The 25,250-nt window shown below is 35.5% G+C and overlaps 1 protein-coding gene across 1 annotated transcript in view; it reads right to left on the bottom strand.

The window, feature by feature from the left end:
• Positions 1-25,243, bottom strand: part of ZNF326 (zinc finger protein 326) — a 28,680-nt gene extending 3,437 nt beyond the window's left edge. Inside the window, exons 1-11 of the mRNA XM_026853771.1 lie at positions 25,160-25,243; positions 18,826-18,952; positions 16,351-16,756; positions 13,371-13,569; positions 11,517-11,551; positions 10,427-10,514; positions 8,006-8,120; positions 6,826-6,973; positions 6,415-6,514; positions 4,965-5,095; positions 3,872-3,967 (exon numbers count right to left, since the gene is read on the bottom strand). Of these exons, the coding sequence (XP_026709572.1) occupies positions 3,872-3,967; positions 4,965-5,095; positions 6,415-6,514; positions 6,826-6,973; positions 8,006-8,120; positions 10,427-10,514; positions 11,517-11,551; positions 13,371-13,569; positions 16,351-16,756; positions 18,826-18,952; positions 25,160-25,199 (1,485 nt within the window). The 5' untranslated portion in view covers positions 25,200-25,243. The remainder of the gene's footprint in view (positions 1-3,871; positions 3,968-4,964; positions 5,096-6,414; positions 6,515-6,825; positions 6,974-8,005; positions 8,121-10,426; positions 10,515-11,516; positions 11,552-13,370; positions 13,570-16,350; positions 16,757-18,825; positions 18,953-25,159) is intronic.
• Between the last annotated feature and the right edge of the window lie 7 nt (positions 25,244-25,250).

Raw genomic sequence — 25,250 nt, 5'->3', positions numbered from 1 at the left:
ATACAGTGATAGAAAATGTCAGCCTGTGATGCTTCTCTTGAGCAACATCCAAGCAGCTTTCCAGCACAGATATCATTCTATCTAGGAAGTTCTATATGGTCCAAAATTATACATAGTCATGACTTCATCACGTGATAACTTTTTGCCTGAGAAATAATATGGTCTTTTTTTCCTCCTTATAAAGAGACTTGTTACAGGTTCATAAGACTAAGATGATTGTTTCAGAGTGACCAGCAGGTGGGTTGTGGTATACTTCCCACCCTTTTTACAACATGGATGTAGGAGAATAAGGAGAAATTAAGAACTTTAAAAAAATTACAGAGTACATTGGAAACATAAAAGAGTACCACACAAGGCCAACACCAGGGAAACAGAGGACTCTCTAAAAAAAAGAGCCAAGGTACAAAACAATCCTTTCAAGGTTCTTTGATTAAAATATCTATGATGAAGGTATCAAACATGAGATTAAGACAAAACGTTCCTCGCATGTAAAGAACAGGATGCAAACAATATACCATTAATTTAAGCACTGAATTGGATTTTCAAATAAAGGAAATGAAATCACTGAATAACATAGTGTAAAAGATGGTCACCAGCACTATATTAGGATGATAAAGATCACATACAAGTTTTGACAACTGGAAACCTTCAGTACTGGTAGAGCAGTTTTCTGGAAACTGAATGGAGATGTTCCCAATAATACTCCAAAGCAGCAGCAGCACAAGGAACAGAAGCAGCATTTCATGACAGAAGACATGATATAGAAAATGACTGTCCTAGCAGTAGAGTCCAGTAGAAGACTTGGAAGAATGATACACATGACAGAGTTATTCCAATACTAATAGATCCAAGGAAGCTGCATCAGTAAATTAAGAAGGGCACCTTTAAGAAAGGCTATTTTCCACCATTATGATTCTTGTTGCTCTCATCATCAGCTATGGCACTAAAAACTGTTGTCAAGCCCTATGTGGACCTTTGTTTTTCCTTTCTATTTGTAACTCTAGTCACTGACCAGAAGCATAACAAAGATCAGAACCTCTATAAACCACTAGGAGCACTTCTAATGCCACATAATCTAATTTACTGAAGCTGTCTTCTGTGAAATTTGGACACTAATTGCAAATGGCTTGAATAAACAAAGAAATCCCAAATGACACAGAGATTCTCTTAGGCTAACTTCATACAGATCCTTCTGTTTTCAGTGGACACCAGAGGCACCTTTACCATGTAAAAAAAGAAAAATAAAAAAAACCCTCAGTGAAAGCTACCAGAGTTGATTTAACTTCTAAACTTTGCTACAGCTTACACATTCAAGCTTACAGAACTAGCTGAAAGATTCAAGTGTGCATACTTATTTAGCATGTACAGGTAAATACTACTGAGTTTGCATTTATTTCTTAAAAAGATTTTTGCAGTGAAATTTGAAAATCTAAACCTGACTTCATAATTAAGTGGTTAAATATGAAAATACCTGAAAATGTTTACAGCCAAAAAAAATTTTCTTTCAGATTTTCTTTTCACAGTGTAAACTAGAAACATGTAGTTAAAGAAAAATGCAAGTCCGAGTGTTTGCAAAACAACACATTTGAAGCTGTAAGTTTGTTTAAAATGGACACATCTCTTTTCTTTCTTTCCTTTTGCACATATAGCAACCAAACTGTGGAGCTGTCTAGTTAGATTAAATCAAAGGGCAAAAGAGATTTTTCCTTAAGTGTTGGGTAGAGGAATAAGTCACAGATAGAATGGCATTTTACTCAAAAGAGGTGGCCAAGGTGACAAGCAATAACAACTGCTGATCTTACTCCAGATCAGAAGGCATGAGCCACTCCCTCATTTTCAGCCAAACATCAGCCAGAGCCTTCAACCTTGAAAAGTCTTTATAAAATGAAACATGAAGTAAATATCCTCAAAATTGATCACCTGCTGCCAGGTGTCAGGCAGCCAACCTGCCCCAATTACATTAAATTGTCACCCTCCAAGCAGTTATTAAGTAGGTCCATGAGACAATCAAAATAACTGAAGCAGAATTTTTCCATACAAAACCACAATGGGGGAAGGAGGGTCCCAAATACAAGTTGTGGTAAAGAGTGGATGACTACTACTCTCAGGAGATTGTGGTTCTAGAAGGTAGCACTGACCTCAAAATACCCTCCCTAATTAAACTTTATTTGGGATATGCACCTCTTCTACACCACACATTAAAAGAACAAACTTTCCAAAATGCACAGAGAAATCCAGCAGTGTAATAGAAAAGAAAAACAAAAATCTTTTTTGCTCATGTCAAACTGTATCCATAGGGATGCATAAATATCAGGAGTTGATGAGCTGCAATTTTGCTCTCCTTCTCTCAAAGGCATTTGTGATGTTGATGACCTGCCTTTGTGACTTGGTACAAATCTATGTAAGCCTCAGGTCTTCCCTGCTCTGATTTTCTTCCATTAATGCTGAATATGCAAGGCAGACAACACTTTCCAAAACAATGTTGGGTTCAGGGTGGTTTTGTTTTGTTGGGTTTTGGTTTTTTTCTAGTGTTTTGGGATTTTTTTGGTTGGGGGATAGGGACATCTATTTCCCCAAGCCAGTCTGCCCTTCATCTCAAGGCAATCTATTTTTGGCCATAACAGGATTTCCTCCTTTCCTAAAGACTTATAGGCACCAAATGTCTGCATCACATGCTCCGATTCATCACATCCTGTGTAATAAAACTGGACTCCTTCAGTCTGCAGTTGATTGTACAGTTGGAAAAGGATGAGAAGGATTTGCATAACGTTCTGCATACATCTCAATGAGCAGGTGCTGCTGAAAGTGTACTAAATTCTGAAATTTTCAGTGGTCTCCTTGTGAAGACAGTCCTGTAAATTTTATCTTCCTCAGTTTTCCAACTGATCAACAGCAGATTTCCATTCCCCCTGCTACCAGTGTTCCCCGAGGGGGCTGCAGGGGACAATGCACAGGCATACCAAGCCAGAAGGTACACCAGAAGAGATGGCTGCAAATACACACAGATGTGCCAGGCTGTGGTACCTGGTCATTCGCTACCTTTTCTTAACAAAGAGCAGTTGTTTGAAACTTACTCACACACCCAACCATACCTAATTTTGCAGTACATGACTAATTTGACATTTTAAAATCACAATTAACTTCTGCATTGGCTCATATCTTGTCATGTTTCTGCACCACAGTATGGCTTTGTCTGAGAGCCTACTCTTTGGTCACAGACAAATCCAGTTAAAAGTAACTGCCAGAAATAGTTAACAATTGTACTACAGAAGTTGTCACTTCACTGGCCCAGAAGAAAAAACACCTATGCATTTTACTAAAATGAATTCACATATGTTTTTGAGGCCATGTATCAGCAACGCAGGCTGCCATGCCTTTCAAATTCTCCCAACATGTCAATTACTGCTATAAACTTTCATTTTTTGTATGCTGCCATGAATCTTAGAAAATCTATGGAATAAGAGTTGCTGAATAGTGTGTGCACTGTACTTCAGTACAAAGCCACACACTGAAGCTTTTGCTTCTAAACATAAAGACTGAGACATTTGTAATATGTCTTGAGCTCTACAGTTAGTATTACATATGTTTGGGACACTGCTGATACTTTCCCTGAAGCTTGCTTTTTTCAGTAAGAGCATCTAATTAAAAATTGACTGGATATACATATAAATGGTAAACCAAAATCTGGTATATCTGAAGGTGGTCATTTTTTTCTGCAAATGGAAGTTATCTGAGACTGGTAAAACACATTAAAAGTATATTCAATCTGTGAGCTACCTAGAAGGCAGAAACAAACGACAGAGCACTGAGGTTGAACTCCATCAGCATGGAGGAAGTTTACAGATTACTCTTTTTTTCATTTACACCTTACCTTCACATACAGCTCGTATCGTGCCTTGACTATAGGATTATTCAAGATACTGGTGGCAGTAAGAACACTCTCCCTTTTTATTTGTTCTCTGTAGGCCTAAGAAACAAGTTTCACAGTGAATAATTATCACACACCTATTTGAGTGACAACTGTCACACAAATTTGAATTCATGGTCAGTTTTTGTAAGGAAAATAGTGAATGAGCATTTCATGCTGCGGTACATTCTTAGCATTTAAGTCCAAACTACATAATAAGTTCAATTAAATTTAGTTTGTTGCTTTAGCTTGATCAAAGGATATATTCACATCTTGCTTCTATAAAGAACTACAACCACACACTTGTCTACAACCAGTTACCTGTTCTCATCTACAGATAACACATATGCTTTTCCATCACAGCCTAAGAAATTGTTGGAAGATGTTCCTGCTCATTGCAGGTGTGGTGACTATCTGACCTTTAAAGGTGCCTTCCAATCCAAAACATTCTATGATTCTGTGATATTTCATTATCACAGAAGCTCATAAACAAAATATTACTTTGGCAATCTTGCTTCCCATGACAACTGATTTTTTCCACTCACACTACTCTTTCAACCCTTCTACCAACCTTAAAAGCATATAATTATAAATTTTAAGAGGGACCAATACCATACTAATCCTAATTCTAAATTGCTCGCTTCTCTTCAAATTAAAAAGGTAATAGCCAAGCAAAAAAGAAAGACACCAGGTTTGTTATCTTGCTGGAAGCATATGTATTATGTTTTGCAATTTGAATAAAAAAAAAAATAATAATCTTTCAAACACTTAATGGTAGTAAAAAAATTCCTGTAGAATAAAAAGCCATTCCTAGTAACGTTCTCAAGACTTAACTACTGCTATTAGGCACACCAACTGGGGGTGCTCAAGTGCTGGCTGCTTCATGAGCCATTATGTTTACAAAGTGTAACAAGAACATTCTAGCTTTCTAGAGAACAAGTAATACTAACAAGAACTTAGAAATTACTTGCATAGAGTACCATAACATTTCTTACCTACTATGAGATTATGCTTGCTTTTTTTTTAAAAAAAAAAAAAATAACATTACATATTTTACCTGTTTTCCTTTTGTGTGATCAGGAGATTTTAAGTGCTGCTGAACAGAACTGTGTAATGCGGGAACATACACACTGCAAGCACTGCAGTGAACAGTCTCAACTTTCATCATGTGGTCATCAGCAGTAACCCCTGCCAAAGATATAACAAATCATTAACACAAAATGTGTTATTCAATGAAGTGGAAGAGGGAATTGGTTGTGTTATATGAGAAAATTAGAGCTCTCAGTTGTTAAATATGTCAAACTGAACCATAGGGGAATATTCACCCAAATTCAGGCATCAAAATTAGGCTCTCTGAACTCTAACAACTCCTGCTTTCCACAGACTATGTATGAAACCTAGGCCATACGTTTGCTGTCTGAGCTTATGATATGTGAACACCTACCTACCTAAACAGAGGGAAATAAAAACAATACAACAATCAAATTGAACTATTTAATATTCAAAAATGCTGTCTATTTAAAATCAACAACAACTGAATATCCTTAATAATACACATCTTGATACAAGAAACAAAGCTTCACCAAAACAGTTTAATTTACCCCTCGTAAGAGCAAGTAATTTATTTCCTTGCCTCCTCTCACCACCAGGAAGAAGCATATGAATCCAGTTCCTGTTGCAATTTTAAATATTAGCTTGTCAACAGCACATTCTGATCATAAAGGTAAATAGGCCCTTCAGTACTTAAGGAAAGTAAAGAAAAAGAATCTCTGAGATCGTTAAGATGTTAGCTATATCCTTTTTTATGTAGCTCAACATTTAAATTCAAATTAAGGTAGTATTTGAATACAGTTACTGCCTAATGTAAAGGTATTCAAAAGATGCTTCCACTGGCTCTAGCACATCTTTTGAAATCCCTAAAGCACAGGATAACGTGGAAGAATATGGCATAAGCAAGGCAGGGACACACAAAATACTCTAGAAAATTGTCTGTAGGGCAGCCAAGGGGAAAAAAATTCAGGCCAAGATGTATCTTGGGTAGCCAAGAAAGTACTCAAACTCCTTTTGTCAGCATCCCTCAACCACAGCAACTATCCCACTCTAGATTATTCAGATCCTTGACATCGTATTTGACCATTATCACCTTGCTGCTTTATTACACACTCTGTTTCAATCTACCTGCATCCACCTGTTGCTACTCCTCATGTATTATACAGAATAAGACTGTGGCAAAGACCACATAATTCTGTTTGTCAGGTACCTAGCACAGTGTTATCTTACTTTCTGATAAGGCTACCTGGGTAGCAAACATAAATAAGGTTTACTATTTCCCACTGCTTTCATTCCATACTATATCAGAAATGAACCAAGGAATCCCAACCAGGTACAGAAAAGGTGTGAAAATTAATCATTTTAATCCTAACATTTTATCAAATTTGAAGAATGAAAGGCAAAAAGGACAAGTAGAGGTCCACAGTATGTACTTTCACACAAAATACATTACTTACCTTCCATTATATCTTTTTCAGCAGCTTGAGCATTTTCCGTTTGGTTACTTGTCTGCTGCTTACGCATAGCTGTCTTCTTGAATTTATTCACCATGCACTCCTACAGAGAATCAGAAAAAAAAATTGTAACACTTGGTGTATGATTATTTATATTCCAATAGGACCCTATATTCAAAGTATTATTCAGAATAGCTCGGTAATAAGTAAGAGCAATTACTTGCTAAGACACTACTTTTAATTGTAAAAGTAACTGTTTTTACAGGCTCTGAATTTGCTTCAACTTTCAGTAATACATGCTGTGCCAAAAGTAACCTTCAAAAGGAATAATGATGATAAATTAAGCATATTTTAAAGATAAATGGCAAATTCTAATGTCAAAGTATTATATAGATCAAAACCCAGTTGTCTTACATGAAGAAATTCCATCACTACTTTGTCAAATTTGGTTTGCTTCTGGATATGATCCAATGTTTCCTGGTGAGCTGCACTCTCCAGATGTGACTCAATTTCTTTTTCTTCAAATGTTCGAAATTTGCAAAATGAGCATGTAAATGCCATTCTATCAAGAGAAATACATTAAATAATATTACTATTAAAGAAACATTCTTTCTTCTCTCCTCAAAATTATGAGGACTTGAAAACCTAATCAGAAAAGGAATGGGAAAATCATTGTTTAAAGAAGCCTAAGTGAAAAAGAAAAAACAAAATTTCAGTCTTTTATCATTACCGGTAACTGCTACAAGAACCAAATATAAATCAGGCCCGTCTGAGTAAGGAATTTTCCAAGCAAAAGGTGAAAACGGTGGAAATCAGAAGCTAGCCATTTAAAAACCACATTGTTCCACAAGTATATCTATCAACAGCTTTCTAGTTTTTGTCACCTTTTGTAGCACTTCTCATAGTCAAGCTAGTCCACTACTTCCTAACTACAGCTAGTCAAAAGAATTAATGTAAATCTCATTTTCCATACAAAAATGATATAATGTTTATAAGGCAATATGGCTTCCTCAGTACAATGAGGAAAAGGTACTAATGCTGTGATCATATACCATGCTGACAGAATAGTTTTGTACAGTGCCAGCATTGTGTCACGCTTGGCTGTGGCAAGATTAAGAAAAGTTACAGAACCATCTACTTATTTTTGCTAAAATTTTTGCTCACCATACATATAAAACCAGAATAAAGTAAATTTCTAACAGGTTATTAAGTCAGCATAAATATATATTTAACTGAAACAAATACTTCAAAGGCAGTACCATTCTAAGCTATCTCTGCATTGGTGCACCTGTCAGGGAGAAAGGGTTAGGAAATGGTGTATACTCTGATACAGCAGAGGTCCAGTGAAACATCCACTCTAAGCCACAGAATTTGGGTGCTGGGTTTTGGTTTGAATTTGTGTTAGTTTTCTGGCTTTGTTTTGGGGACAGGGTGTTTGGGGGGTAGCAAAGGATAAGGTTTTTTCTTGTTTCTTCATTGCATTTTATTTTCCTGAAATCTGTCCAAAGGGTCTTTCAGGAATGAAAATATGTTCTTACAGAAGGATAAAGGGGAAGAAAAACACTGCACACAAGACAGCAGTTATAGCACAAACCTGTATCCATCACCGTATTTTTCACTGTTTTTTTCTCTTCTACGCCTTTGCTTCTCTCTTCTGGCCTCAATTCTCCGCTTCTCTTCTTCCTCACTTTTAACTTCTCCTTTGCCATCTTAACAAGATTTTAAAATGTTACATTTAAAAAAACCCCAACAAACAAAAAAAGCCTAGTAAAAGTATCTGTCTTCCCTGTCTCCTCCAGAAACACCTCAAAATGCAGAGAAAGACCCTATACCAAAGTAGTTCAATGGCTTATTTAAATGCCATAGAAGTTTTGCTTTGTTTTCCTCCTCTAAAGACAACCAATTTAAACATTTCTTTCCAACAACGCAAACTTAGTAGTTAAGGAGTTACACTCTAGATTAAATTTATAAAAGTAAAGAAATTCAGAGTTAAAGCAAACCCTACACTATCGTCCCTAATTATTGAAGGCTTCTTCAAGTCAGTAACCCAGAAAGGGTACTGGGGGTGCATGGGGAGAAACACATTATTTAAAACTCTCCATGATTTTAGAGCATCATTGCAATAATCCCCTTACATAAAAAAAACTATCTAAAGCCATTCTATTCTGCTGAGCAGGCAGTTTCTAAATTCAAAGGTTCTCATAAAGGAGTCAAGGCAGTGTTTCATTAAGGTACAGTACCCAACCTGAACATCAACAACTTTATTACTTTTCCCCACTAGACTCTGCCTGATTTCAAAGAAGAATGTTCCAAAGATTTTTAGATGAAGAAATAAACCAGTGAAGGAGAGCCAGCTGGAGGATGGGGGGCTGGACAGACAGGATGGAGTGACAACACAGACACAGGGACAACAACAAAAAAGTCCCACCACACAACAAAAACCCATCCAAGCTTTTAAAGAACTTCATTAAATATCACCTGAAATATAAGAGTGCAAACAAATAAATGACTAGAAATTAGCTTTGCATATTAAAGACTAAGGACATTCACTTTTTGCTTAAGTGTACTTATGTTTGCCCTTCCTCTGTCTGCTTTAGAAGCCTATGGACAAAGGGAAACATTACAGTATTATTCAGTGAGGAGTTTTAAAGCAGGAAAAAGATCACTTAGTCTTCTTTTGCAGTTCAACCTTAGGAGAGAGGTCACCCTCCATGAAAACTGCCTCCATCAAAACAGCAACAGAAAGGAATGTACAGCAGCATAATGGAACAAAAAAAAAAAAAAAAAAAAAAAAAAAAAAAAAAAGACTTGCAAAAAACTGTGTGATTCTGAAGTGTCACTGAGTACTGAAAACATTTCCACTGACTAACAGCTTACACTTCATTACCAATTACCCCAGGGATTTTTATTTTGTAGGAAATTTTCAAAAATTACTCTGATGCAAAGAGGATAAAAACTGCTATCTAAAAGATATATATTTTTAGAAATTCAGTATGAAAACAAAAAACCGCCCACCCACAGAAGCAATTCCCATCATTGATCTCAGGATTTAAATTTTACTTAGTGCCTTATCTTCAGCCCTAGAAACATGCAAAAGTTCACTTTGCTGTAAAAATCATCTGGTATGACATTCTGTGGAGTGAAATAACCTATATCTTATTACCCCGCAAGCTCACAAATTCCAGTGCTCATCCTGTTACAAGCTGGGGAATAGAAACCTAAATCTACATATAAACTGGGACTCCCCAGTAGAGCTCCCAATTTCTTTCAGTGCACTTAACGCAAAATTTAAAGATTAGAGAACCCACACAGTTAAAAAAATTCCTTTTAAAATTTATGATTTCAAGAAAAGAAATTAATCAGTTGGCTGCCAATTTTCAGCACTCCTTACCATCAGGTTAGCATACATACACAATAGGGCAACACACAAGGGAAAGCAGACTAAAAATAGTTTCAGCCTTAATACTAGATTTCTTTCTGTATGTGATTGAAATCATAACAGTTAATATACACTTTAAATGATTTTATGAAAACTAGTAATTGACCCGTTTCATTAAGACTGCACACAAAATGGACCCTGTGTGCTTGAGAGCAGCTCTCCAAATTAACTAAATCCACTTTTATAGAAGAGGCTCACCTAGGATTTAAGGGTGAGGTTGGTCAGATAGTAGGATAAATAACAGGATGCGTGTGATGAACCAGTGAGATAAAAAACATTTAAGCAATGGAATGGCAGTAAGTACAGAAGTCCATTTAATTTCACAAAAATTAAAACAAGAAACAACAAATACAGAGATGATCAGAAAGCAGAGAAACAAACACGTGAAGAACAAAAAAAGTGATGGGTGGACGTTACAATCTTCTCCATGGTCTGAATTTATAAACTCTTTAGAAAAAAACCTCATGCTACTCAGTAACTATCAGAGGTCATACATACAGGCTTACTTAATCTATTCACCCAGTCACACAAATACAATACCTACCATATCTTACCTGACAAAGCAAACTGACTTACCTCCAAAAGTCTGATATCCAAGATCATAAGCATCTCTTGTAAAGTCTTCATATATTACTACTGCACCACTTGTGTCCACTTCAATTTCCTAATAAAGTCAAATCCATAAATTTTATAAGAAAAAAAACCAAAGCAATGTCACTCTAAATCCAGAAAAAGACAATGGAAATTGTTTCCAATAATCTGTTACTTGCTATTTTTATCAGTGTACAAACACTTCAAGCTATGCATTTCTCCTTAAGGCCTTGAAATGTTTGTGAATTAGTTCCACAAGCAAAATTGTCTTCTACACATTCTCTTCATTGTCTTCAACACTTCCAGTTCAGACTTAAATACTTAGTTGAGAATATGTTATTACCTCCACTCACAAAGAAGGAAAATACCTTTTCGGTCTTTCAACATGGAACCAGTATGTATGTATGTATGTATGTATGTATATATGTGTATGTATGTGTATATATATATATATGTATGTGTATATATATATATATATATACACACATATATATACATATATATACACACACACACACACAGTTAGCTTACCAATCACATTTTTACATATTGTTGCAACTGATCTCTCTGTAGGTGAGAACTAATTTGTACCCTATCAGAGAACATCTGTTAAGACTGGTTCTTTTTTAATCTACCCTCTCTCCTTGATGTGCATCTTATCCATTCTTCCTCACTACTGTTTAGTAATATCTCTGTCATTTTCTACTTCATTTCCCAAACCACCCAAGCAAGTCACATGTGTACAAACTCAGGCTGACTACCTATGGCAACATGAGAAGTACTCATATGACAGCTTTCTATGCATTACAATAGGCAGGGTCTACAAATACACTTTAAAATTCATCTTCCAGGCTATCTGCACAAGATGTTTCTTTCCCTCAGAGTCAGTAAGGATTTCAGGCTGCCACTAAAATAAAGACAGTTTTACATAAAGTGAAGAAAAATAAGTTTAGAAAAACTTATATAGTTAAGAGCTTAATTTTTATAACTCTAGCTTAGTAATTATACACCTTAAGGTATACTGTGCAAACGTCTGAAAGAATCATAAGTATTTTCCAGTTCTGGGAATCTTTACCTCTATAGTAGAATCCTGGAAAGATGTCTTCATGTCTATAAACATAAAATGAGGAAGAAATAAATAATGCAAAAGTGCTGTTACTGTCAATTCATATTAAGGCAATAACACATTCAGGAAAAATTTAATCTTATTATGCAGCTAGGACAGTCTACATCTACACTTTATCATATTTTAGTATTAATGCTAAGTGTATAGACAATTTTCCTTAGCAATATAAACTAAACAGCCTTCTAGAAGCAATCACCTATATCTAACTCCACAAAATAAGAAAGGCAAAACTGAAAGGACAGTATGATTTTAAGATATATTTTCATACATATATTGTATTCCAATTGCATCCAATTTTCTATTAGTTGTCACCCACTTTTAGTTTTCAACTACATGATACGGCTTAGAGCATTCTGAAACTTAAAAGGTTTCAGAAAATTGTGTTAAGTCAATCAACAGTTTCTTCCCCCCAGTGTCAGACACACAAGACAGGTTGATTAAAAGTACATTCTAATAGGCATTATCTACTCCACTTCTTAAAGTAACTTCAATATTATGTAGTACATTGGTCCTTGGATTGTGGAAATCAGGGTGGGGGAACAGATAATAAATTAGAAGTGCTCTGTCTGAAGGTAGTTCAGAAAAGGAGAACCTACAAAAGTAGTGAAAGGAGAAGAGCTAAGAGGGAGAACTTTGAAATGCAATTTTGGTATACCTGGATGTGTATTTTACAGATGTCATTTCAGCACAACAAATCTGGCAAGTCCAGCAACAATGTTCCCAATACAAAAGGCAGAGGAACATATTCTATACACCCAATGCCTGAAATTTTTACAGTACTCTAAGTTAAAGGATCAGTTCTGTAACACAGTAGTGTAAACTAGAATTACAAAAATCAAAAATAAAATTTTAATGTGGAAGTTTCTGCCAAGTCTGTACTTTTACTTTGCAAGCTTTGGAGCTAAAGTAATTTTAAATGTTCTTCAGGTGAGATTTAAAAACCAAACTATAAAAACAACTGCAGATCCAAATTACTGAGGAAATTAGAAGCAGAAAAAACTAAAATTTGACTGACGTACATACTGTTCATAATATTTAATACTCAAGTTTACATTCCCTCAAAGCAAGTAATTTATTCAAACCTCATTAGTGATTTTTTTTTTTTTTTTTTTACAATTCTGATACTGTAGACAAAGCTATTAGAGTTGTAGGACATCTTTATGGAAGCCAAACAAATCAAGCACCACTAGTACTTTGCAATTTATATTTCCAGTTTATCTATCATATTTCTAGTTCTTCATTTCATTACAGCCTTTCATTTACAAGAAGGAGCAATCTCTCTCTGCCTTTCATACATTACTCAAGTTTTCACTGTTTTCTCAGTTTGCCCACCGTTCCCTCTCCTCCTCATCCACAACTTCTGTCTTTATTTTAGCTGCACTGCAGTTGATGTATTATTTTTTATATCTGTCAGAGTATTTGGAAAGCAGGGTCAAGGCTCATGCAAGGGCACACTTTAATGTCAGGCATTGTCACTTAAGGCAACCCGAGATCTTAAATTATTTATTTTCAGTGGTGAAAATTTCCCTCTAGGAAGTTTTTATTATAAAGTCTGAATGAAATAGTCTTCAGCAGCGCATATTTAAACACATCAAAATACTCAAATTCATTCAGCAAATTATCTTTGCAGTAGAAGAGCTACAGGAGTAAATTTGTAACATCTATTGTGTACTTCAAAAGATAGAAAACAAAGAATTAAACAAAGCATATACAGACAGACTTCTTACTGAATATTAAACCAAAGTATTTCCTAATTAATTTAAAAATAGCAATTTTAAGTTAATTTTGGCACTTGTTACTTACTAGGTGATTTTTTCTGGCTCAGCTTCAAAATAGGTTTTGTCATTTTGGGCTTCTTGATAAATGTCCCACCAGGTTTGTTATATGGCTGTGGTATCATTTTTCTTTTTATTCCTCTTGCAGCAACTGCTGCAGGACTGGGTTTGTTATGATAGTCAACAACAATTCCAGGTCTGTGCATTCCTCCAAAGTCTCCCATATGCTGAAAATTTGTGAAATTAAGAGAAAGATATTAGTATATTAAATCAGTGAAAAAAAAAAACACTTGGTACAATAAAACTGTGAACCAAGTAAAGTCTGCATTCTAGAGCAAAATGCAGGGGAAATTTAAGCTCCTGGGGTTTGATGTTGTGTTATGCAATGGCTTTGTGGGTGTTGTCCAGTAGAATGAATACATATGTATAAACTGTGTTTCTGCTTATTCAGAACCATTGTCCAGACAATGAACACGTCTAATCAGAGTTCATATATCAGCCTAACATCTTGGCTCCTCTCTTCAGATTCTCTAGATGATGAATGACTTCTCCCTCTGAGAGGAAAGAGAGCTAACTAACCAACCCAGGTTTTGACACTTCAGTGAGCAGTCAAAAAATTTAAAAAAAAAAAAACAAAAAAAACCAACAAACCACAACAAACAAGCAAGCTTCTTTATGCCAAATGATTAGCAGTGATTTGAAAACTAAGTAAAGCCTGCTGTCCAGTGTGAAACATCAATTAATTGAAGGAAGGTCATTCTTTCTTCATCTTTACACTGAGTTCAGTACATTCAGAATTTAAAAATTGGGCCTAGAGGGAGTGATACAAAAACATGGCAGCAATAGGAATGAAAATTCAGTTGAAAGACTAAACCTTTCTATTATTTCTAAAATGCTGTACAGTCGTTTGTGGACACTTGTTTATGAAAAGTTACTCCTTTGACAGCATAGAATAAATGAGTGATCTGAAGAGAGAGATCTTTAAATAGCTGCAATACTTTCAGAAGTTCTAACACACTTCTATTATTAATCAAATAATTGAGTTAATAAAGGGCAGAAGAGAGCCCACTGACTGGATGGGTGACTCAGATAAGCAGAAATATTTGGTTTGCCATGAGAAGAGAATTAGTATTACAGTATCAAAGTTAAAAGAATGTAAAAATAACTTCAGTGTTTTTGTTATGTTAAAAGAACATAAAAATAACTTCGAATACTTTGTGAAAAATATGACTTTTTTAAAACACATTTTGAATGACAGGCATAATGTACCAAACCAGGCACTTTTCTTAATCAAAGTCCATGCACAAGACCTCCATGTTAATTTATTTAGTTGACATAGTTATAGAACTATCTAGCATGTACATTTACACTGTATACATATACATTTGACATGAAGTATGCACTTGGATAATTTCAGGTACTTTTTTTTTAAACAGTCAGTCTATCTATTAAAGGTGCAATGCATTTTACATGTGGTAAGTAGTTTAGCCTTTACATTCTCATTTATTACATAAAAGACTAAAAAGATAAATTTCAAGAGCAAAACAAAAAAGAAATAAGGCTACTTGGTTGTAACTGCACAAAGCTTTCAGATCTAAATGAGTTCTGAAAGGATGGCATCCAAGCTTAAGAACCTAACACTTTCAGCTTCACAAGCAGAGAAACATAAAGATTAGAATCGATTTCTCATACCATGCTAGCTAGCAGCCATGTGCAAATCTGAGCTAAAATTTTTATATGGCAACTATAGTACTCAAGAATACTGCAAAGTAAACTTTCTGGAACAAAACCACCACACAGTTAGGCATTTAAAAGACCCAGTAAAAAAATTAATCTTCCTCTACACTTCAAACTACAAACAAGTTGTATGGTTTAATGATAAAGAATTGCTTCCCAAAGAAATATGGCACACTTAAGAATTTTAAAAGATAAGTTACACCTAGAGGCACAGGCAGAAAAGTGTTCACTGAACTCTTTGTCCTTATAAAAAACTTGATCAGAATTGGGATTATAAAACCAAGATAAAGAGACACCATCAACTTAAAAGTTAGTCAGGACTTTTTTTTTTTAACCTTTTCTGGGTTTTTTGTTTGTTTGGGTTTGTTTTTTTTTTCCCCTTAACTCATTTATCATCAAGCATTGCTTCTCCAAACTGTGATCCACTATTTTGTGTACAGTTAATCGTGCTGATTCTTGGACATACAGTTTTTACATCCTACGCTGGAAAAGAATCCACTGAAAAGTAGTTATTTTGTTTTGAAGACTTCTGTTCAAACTCCAAGTAGCAGGACTAGGCACACTATCTGGAAATCAATCTCAATTCTGTGAAAGGACTTGATTTCAAGTTGATGATGCCCCTTTAACCATGCTTGAATTTTGAAAAAGAATCACTGTAACTGCTAACCACCCACTTTTGCCATTTCCTCCCCATCACCCTTCCAAGTCACAAGTCAGAGTAAGAATTAAGCTTAAAAGACGACTTGATGTTTGATAAAGCATGTGTTCAACATATTAAAGAATTAGCTAAAACTTTTACCATTACAGGAAACAAAAACTACTCTAGCATTCACAACCTGGGTTTTATTTTTTGCTTATACATTGCACCTTTAACCTACTCAAAACTGCAAAAGACTTTGAATTAAACTTTTACAATATTCAAGAATTTCCCCACCAGCAGCAAAGATGCTAGTGTTTACAAGGAAAAATGCAAGTCCTTTTAATCCCTTTTAGACCAAACCTATTACTTTTATCTTCACCTTTCAAAGAAAAGGAGAGATTTAACAAACCTTATCAACTAGTCTTCTATTACTCATTACTTTCAACAGAAAGAGGGACTGGGTTCTACTTGAAGACAGCTTCAAGGGGATAAACAACATTGTCAACCATGATAGTTTGCTTGGACAAAAAACCCACACTGTACTGAACAGTGCATTCATTTTAAAGCAGTGGTCTTGAAAGGGTTTAAAAGAGTGTCTAGTGAAAAGAATCTGAAAAGATTCTGTACTTACTCCTCGGCCTCGGCCTCTGCCTGTTGATGGTCCTCCAAAAGCATCATAGTTTCTGCTTCCAAATCCACTTTCAGGATAAGCAGGCGTTCCTCTCCCCCGAGAGCCTACAGGTGCAGGCTTCATATGGGGTGAAGAAAAACTGCTGTAGGAAGAGTAACTCTCTCTTCCTCTGTCCTCCATAAACCCAGGCCTCAATTTTGAACGGGAGTAAGGTGCTTCCCAGCTAGACCCGCCCTGGTTTCTACCTCCGAAAGAGTCAAGGCTATTCCGGTAGGAGTTGTCAAATCGACCACCATAACTACCTCCGAAGCGGCTTTGTTCGGGTTCATTATAACCATAGCCAGATCTGTACAGATCTCGCCCACCCAGAGAAGACCCGGAGTCGTAAGACTCATAAGGTCCAAACCTGGAAAAGTTGCACAGTGAGGAGAAAAAAAAGTAAGCTTACTAATGTTATACATTTCAAAAGACAAGTTATCAGTTGACATTTATCAACTAAAATCAATTTATTACTATACTGGTCTGTACAGTTGTGTTATTGTTTAATCTTGATTAGGGCTGGGCAAGTCACACTATGACCAGATAGAAAGCTATCTGAGCCATTTTTGCTACAAACAATTCTAAAGTTCAGTATGCCTGAACTTTGTTTACTTAAAATTTTCAGCAACATTTATTTATTAAAACATTAGAGCCCAGCCCTAGTCTCACGAACATCATCACCTGCAGACATTCATAAGCTAGTCAAACTCTCCTTTTTTCAAAATCATGCCCTCACAGTCTAACAGTTAAACAGAAGTTAAGAGGTGGCTTAGTTCTGAACTGAGAAAAAAAAATAGTAAAAAAATAATTTATTTTTAGTGGTACAGATGTGAGTCTTAAACACTCAACAGTTCTAATTTTAAACTAAAAAATACACATGCTCTTCCATTTATATTTGTACTTTTTGGAAATTTTCTTCCCTATAAAATTCAATCTCCCAATTAAAGAGTTCATGACCGTCAGCGTATCCATCTTTCACCTGCAGACCATTAAGTCTAGCAACTCAGGATTTTGAAAGTCTACTCAATGCATGCACAGTGGACATAAACAGTCCTTGGAATTTCAGAGTAGAGTAACAAGAAGCTGAAATCTTTAGTTATATACCAAGAGTTTGCTTTGCCTGTGGGGGGGGATGTGTGTTAGGATAGAAATCATCAATATTTTTAACCACTTGGAAGGGAAACACATTAGTGTCCCTGCAGGGTTATAATAAGGGTGATTCAGCAGGAGTTGGAAAAGACAACCCCTTGACTGATAAAATATAAACTAGAACAGACTCAAACTACTATATCTACAGTAAATGCCTTCATTTTAAAATATGTTAGTCTCAGAAGACCTAGAGCTACACAGAAAAGGACACTCTCTACAGGAAGAGCCCATGCACAATATTAACATTACATGGCAAGAGACATTTCCGTGTTCAAGTAGTCATTCAACCTCAATCATATGCAGATTACTATATGGTAGGTACAGCTCATTCCTGAATCTCTGCTCAGACTTTTAAGTGAATCTTAACATTTATCATTAAACAAATTATACTTAAATAAAATATTTAACAGAACCATGCAGCAAAACACAACACTTTTCCAGCCTTCCTACTTAGTACTGTCCCTGCCCAGTGGCACCACAGCGACTACAGCAAGAATCATACAATAGTCTGGCTACAGCCAGAAAAGAATTCAAGGGCGCACACAAGGAAACCATCAGATATCTAAGTTTTCTTCACATTTTATTTCCTCCAAGATAGAATCACTACTCTGAAAAGCATGCTGCTTTGAATATGATATTAAGACCTAAATCAAATCAGCTGCTCCCTAATGTTTTTATCTGAAAGAGCAAGAGTAACAGTATCCTAGTATTAAATATACAACTTAAGACCACTGCATCGGAATTTTTATTATTTAGACCAATCCGTCTTACAAAGCAGCCCAGAACATGCAGACAGTTTTGAGTGTAATCAGTACCTGCCAATGAAATAATCTGGACATGACTTTCAAATTCAATAACCAAGATCATCTGAGCACTGCACATTCAAACCAAAGAACACACACCCTAAATGTTCCTTGAAAACGGAATGTTGATAGATTCAGTCTAAGGCACTAAACCAGTTAGGTCTAGTCTGCTATGGCAGAAATAGTATGTCAGGCCAATCAGCTACAAATCTAACCATTACTGAAAAATAAAACTTTTTCCATTTTCATTCAAAGACGCGTTGTTTCACTGTCAAACTTTTCCACAAAAAAAGCAGATTATTACAAGAATATAGCTCTTACGGTTTAGTATTTGCCAGTATTTACAGAACATGAAGACTCAGAACAAAAGTGTTCATACAAAATCATAACAACATGCCTCAGGAACACTTAAGTTAGAAGACAGAATAATTTAAACTTAAATTGGATTTGATCAATTCTTGGGACAACTGAAGGATTATTTTACCTGTTACCACCACCACCACCTCCTCCGCCTCCACCTCCATGACTCTCCATCCCATAAGATTGGTTAAGGTAAGAGTCCATGGATCGTGGGCCACCATAGCCTCCATGCCCATAATCACGGTCCATGTCTAAAAAGAGAGCAGAAAAATGTTTATAAAGAAAGCAAGCAAGAAGTCTTATTAATTAATCTATTTTAAATTCTTAAGTAAAAGATTTACTCTTTGCCACAGAGCTTACAAACAAAATACAAAACTGTCAGTTGCAAACCAATTTTGACACTGTGCTTAGGGAAGCCATGTGTCTTTGTCATCATCTGAGCACCTCTTAACTGAAATCAAATTCATATTTTTTCCCAGTAGTGGGTAACTCAGGATTATTGTTTCATCAGCTGGAATTCAGACGCAAGTTAAATTAAGAGAATTAAATGGAGAAGTCCTACATAGAACATGTCAGAAGTTAGTGGAGAATTAAGACTACTTCCCACCCTTTTAACAATACACACAGCTCACAGGCATTTGCCTTCTCTATCCAACACTAAGAAACCTTCACTCATGCTGACAGAGACTCTGGGCCAAGGTTACAAACTGTCACACTGCACTTCAGACTCTGTATATAAGCTACAAAAGATTTTTCTTCCATCTAGCACAAAAAAAAAAAATCCACCCAAATCAGCACTGAGTTGCAGTGCACTAGCTGCACCAAGATACTGGTATTTCATAGGTGAACTGATGCCACTTCATGACATCTTTATATATTGTAATGAAGTCTGGCAGAAGAACAAACTTCCTCAACACTGGAAGTGCTGTGTAAAAGTTCTGGTTAAATAAACACTCCAATTCAAAGCACTAAAACAGTGTCATAGATCTACATAACGAGTATGATCCACTGCCTTCCTGTAACTTTCTCAATTTGCACTTCACTGGCATTCTAGTGACCAAAACTTCTTCCCTGTACCAACCAACACTAACTTCTGGATAACACAGAGAAAGTCTGGGAAGTCAAGCCTCACAGAAAAGGTAAAGCGGAGAAGAAAAACACAGTAAACACAGGAAGGATAAAAACAAAAACCAAGACTTGCCCACTCTGACAAGAGTATTTTATACATTTCAAAATCTCCAATTGTAAACCATTGAATTTTCCAGAAGACAACAGGGCAATAGGCTTACTTGAAGTCATAAGAAGTTTTCCTGTTCAAAGAAACATAGTAATTCTCTGTGCATATCATTCCAGGAAAATAACTGTAGTGACAAAAAAAAGTCTCTATATCATTTCCTGTTTGTACCTGCTTCTTGTTAGTACCAGGCAGCCACTGTCATTTACTTTCTTACACCTGTAAACAAGAATTCTGCAAATGGTAGAGCTGACTATCACTTTCACAGATGTTCTTAGCATGCCTGAATAGACCCAAACAAACTAAGATCTCCCCGATTTTTTTTTTCTTCTAACAATTACAAGTACTTTCTAAAAAATTAGTGATACTTCTGAAACAACCTTTGAACATGGAAGTCACACTGAACCTTTCCATATTTCAAGCATGCAATAAAGATTCTGCAGCAAAGCACAAAAAAACTTCTCAAAATACTAATCATCTAGCACCACACAGCACCAACTTAAACTGCAAAAAGGTACTCTTTAAAACAATGGCTGAGCCTTTCAACTGCAGCATCTAATATTCCTCTCTGGTGTGGCTGAATGACCTATCACCTAATCCAATGGAGTACCTCAAGACTGCCTACATAAATATGCAGGCCAGTAAAAAGAATAAGGGAGTCAACAAAATAAATTCAGTTTCACAGAAATTAAGGTTATGCGATCCCAGATACAAAAGGGGTTTTTTTTGATACAGTATATTATTCAAAAGATACTGACATTCTGAAAACTGAAATATCTGACCAGAAAGCACCCAATAATATACCTTAGTTTAACCTGCTCATTATTTACAAACCCTGAGATGGCACAAAAATAATTAGATTAAGAGTTGAAGAGGTGAATCAAATCATTCAACAAGGAAGAACACAACAACCTGCAAGATCTCTGCCACTGCAATCTAATTCTCTTAGTGTAGTAACTAGTGACCAGTGTTGTCCATATGCCAGAAGTTTGCTAGTGAAAAAAAACCAAACAAAACCACAAAAACATTCACACTCAGAACTCTTCCAGAAAATGGTTTGAAAAATACTTTAGAAATAAATTTTTAGTCTAAAATTATTTAGCATGAAAGGAAATACTGAAGTGTTTTACAAGCACAGGATAATTTCTGACAACCACTTTTGCTCAAGGCTGTCTTTACTCATCCACAGTTCATGTCATCTCACATCACCAGTCTTGCTGTAGCACTATGCCAGTCCCTAAATCTTCAAATCGCTGCCTCTAAGACATGACCATCTCCTCCCTAACAGTGAACACCTTACTCATCCTTTCCAGACTCACTGCACTGCATTTATCTGTATTATAATACACTCATGTTTGGAAAGTTTTAACAGGAGATACAAAAGGTACAAAGAAGTGAAGAGGGGTGATCACTTCCATGATTTTCTTCTACAAGAAACTGGAGATAGCAAATGAAACTGAAAAATAACAGCTAAAAAAATTAATTGGATCCTTTCTCACAAAGCAGATACTTAAGTCCTAGAACTGCTCTGTGATAAGAAGTTACTAAAAATTTGCATGGGTTTAAGAAAAAAAAGTGGATAAATCCACTGACAAGAAATTAAAAGGATGTTGAACACGAAGACTATGTCTGTGGTTCAAAAAGGTCCCAAGCTACAAACCAGCGAAGGCATATAAATGTACCAAAGCAGTACTTGTACTATTCCTTCCACATCTCCAGTGACATACAGGATACTGGTGAGGTGGAAGAGACACATCTTTGACCTGACCTAATGAAGGTGATTTTAAGATCTCCTTCAAACCATTTCATTAAGCGTTCCAGACTGCTGAGCTATCATTCCAACCACTGGCCTCCTGGTTCAGTCATTCTGTCAGCTGCAAACTTTACTGAAGATTTATAGATTTTACACTTCATGACCAGAGCTTGACAAAGATACTGCAATCAAATTAAGCAGTGCAGTATTTCTTCAGGCATTAAGCTTTTCTTTACTCTGAAAGTCTGTTCTCCAGATAGGCTTTATCCTAAAAAGGGGGAAAATGTACAAGAAGACAGTAAACACTCACTTAGGTGAACCGAAATAAAACTATTTCAATTTCTGAACGTAGTAGCTGAATAATAACCACACAGCTTTAATTATTACAAGCTCAAGTTAAATAGCTTATCAGTTGACAAACCTCACAAGCACAGGTATCAAAATCCATTCGCACTGGCCTCTTTCACACTTTTGACTCTTCTACTAACTAAAGCAAGACAGATGGACGTGAAGCATTAAAAAAAGCTGTATCTGCATGGAAAAATTTCCTCTGCCTGTAACTTGCTCCCCATTAACTGCTATGTTAGCTTTTGCTGTCACCACCAGTGGAGAAACGTAGAAGTCACCTGTTTGTGCAAACTATTCTGACTGATTGTAAAACTGGTTTCACACAGTAAGAGAACACATACTCAAGCACTAAAGAAAAAAACACCAGAAATTACAGTGTCTCAAACTGAAAATCTGAAAGTGTATTTCATTTAAGTTTAAACAGTAGCTTTATCAAAGAAACCTTTGAAGAAATATTGTATCTGTGTATCTATGAATACTACAGAGTGAAAAAGAAAAAAAAAAAAAAAAAAAAAAAAAAAAAAAAAAAAAAGTGGTTCGTATTTGCTCCTAAAGTTTAAAAATGAAGGAGTAAATATCTGAACCGATGAAGGCATCTGAGACACAGTTTATTGAAGAAATAAATCAGGTCTTGGTATCTGAAGTCCCTTGTATAAATACAGCGTGGATGAATGAGCTGTTGAACTGATGTACAGAAAAAAAATTGCAAAGAACAATCTCACTTTTCATATCTAGATCATACTTAAAAGTCTACTTGTGTAGGGGAGAGGGAACAGGAGTTACGTTTAAGGGGGGGGGAAAAAGATGTATTACCTCTAATAATAAATAAAATAAAAAAGAATGGGACACTAAAAGATAAGTTCCATTTACAAATTTAAATGTTAATACATATGTATTCCTTTGAATTTAAAAAAAAAAGGCCATATCTGGTGGAAAGATAATTTAAAATAGCTGCAAAATAAATCTCAACAGTGAAGAAAAATAAAATTTTCCTTAGGAAAATAACTAGGAAGTTAAACATGTAGTAGATGAGACTTAGAATCCCTTGGTACAAAGGACTGTCTCTGATTTTAAGCTTTTTCTTTACACCAAAATTGTGTTCACAGCACAAAGAAACAAAATAATTTTCAATAGTGTTCTCCATATAGAGCACATTAAAAGGCTAGGAAGATGAGAAAGACCTTGCAGTAATAAATAATAAATAAATAAATAAACTTCAGTAACATAAAAATAACTTTTAAGCAATAAAAAACCCAGAAGTACTGGCTTGAAACAAGTTAAATTTCCCTATATTTTAAATTCATAATCCATACTGACAACAAATTTAAGGATCCATTGTGTAGTAGTAAACAACATTCTCTCCAGGCACATTACATTTTTCATAACACTATGCCTGCTTTAAGATCACTACCTTGATGTTTTAACACATCATTAAGTTCCATGCAAAACAAGGAACCAATCCAACAATGTAAATGAATTTTAGGAATAGCAGCAAAAGCCATTTCTCCTTGCAGATTAAAAACACGTTACAGTAATCAAAACATTAAGATGAATAGTCAGTAATGTTTCTATTAACATTAACAAAATTTATTTCACAAGCCATGTCATCTCTGTCTCAAACCAAGTTATGAGCAAGGGACAATGGTGGAATTACAGCGGTCATCAGCCATCCAACGAAAAGTGCTTCACACTGGCTAAAAGTTTCCAACAGGAAGAACCTTGCCAAGAACTCAAATGAAAACTGGTGAAAGATGAAAACTCTCTACATCCATCCTCTATCGCCATCTACTGGACCCCTAAAAAATAGCCTTTAGCCCACTATACAGAATCGGGATAAGACAAAGATTTATGAGTACGTTACTTTTTACTTATTGTATATACAATGTATTTACTGTACATACAATGCATAAACATTACCGTTAAATGTTTCAAGCCGCATACATCATAATTAAACTTAATTATTAATAATATAAAGCTAAATTATCACAATGAAAACTATTATTACAGAAGTACATGAAAAGAAAAATCTAATTGTACAACATACATTTGATTGGTTACTTCCCACAGGATAAGCCTGGATTCACTTTAATACTACTGTCACCAAATCTCAGAAAAGCAGGTTCTGGTTAATGGCTACAGCAAAATTTCCAACAAAATACTTAAACTGCCACTTAAGAAAAACCTTTTCTACTAAAAATCTAGACAACATTTAACTAGAAATCAATCAGAAGATTAAAAAAACAGGGCCATAACTTTAATTATTTTACTATAGAGAAAGATAAATGCAAACCAATACCACTGGCAAAAAAGCTAAGACTCAAGGAATGTATCATAAAAATGATCATACTGAAATCAAAGATGCATCTGTAATCCAATGTGTTATTAGCATGTAACAGCCAGCAAGAGTATCAAGAGATCCAACAACACTTATTTGATGACATCTGTAAATGAAGCCTGGGTACAGTTTATGGTAAAGCTTTTATACTAACATTCTTTTAGTACTTGCTTATGTGCTGGCAAGAGATGTCAAATAATTTCTTGAGTCTTACTAAACCCATAACCTTAATAATCTTACAAAAATACATGCATTCTTTTTTTGTTGTATCTATTTTTGGTAGTGTAAAAATAAGAGCTAGCTTTTTCTGTATCACATTTACTTTATATGCTTTCTACATTCCTTCCCAAACTGTTAAAGTAAACTTAAAAAAAAAATCCCAAAACATCAAGTATGTCCAGGTTCTGTTTTTCCCACATCTGCACAAGAGGGGGAAACATCCTCTTTCTTTTCAATTGAGGTAGTAAGAATCAAAGACAGTAGTCCGTAAGAAAACAAAATACTGATTTATGCAAAATACCATCATCATAAGAAAAGTCTGTATTCCACCCCCATCCCCACTCCTTGATCTCACAATTTTGATTTGGAACGTGCAGGAGTTCATGTTGACATGCCCAAGATGAAAATCAAGTCTCACTCCCAGCCAGTTTTAACTCCTCCAGAAAAACAACATGTGCAGTCAAACCACGTTACGTACTTTTAATAACACGTTTGATTTTTTGCTTTTGTCAACACTGACTGTTCAGCCCCAACGCTTTTTACAGGTTAGACGTATTTATAGCTCATACCTGAGACTGACCCACTGGGCATGTTCACACCACAATGCATGGGGGTATCTGGGAATCTCCAATCTCTGTCTTCAGCTGGAGAGGATGGGTC

This window comes from Athene cunicularia (assembly GCF_003259725.1).
Source record: "Athene cunicularia isolate RWA chromosome 8 unlocalized genomic scaffold, athCun1 chr8_part1, whole genome shotgun sequence".
Classification (NCBI taxonomy): Eukaryota; Metazoa; Chordata; class Aves; order Strigiformes; family Strigidae; genus Athene; species Athene cunicularia.
Note: the sequence above shows the minus strand (reverse complement) of the source record. Positions and strands in the feature narration are given on the sequence as shown.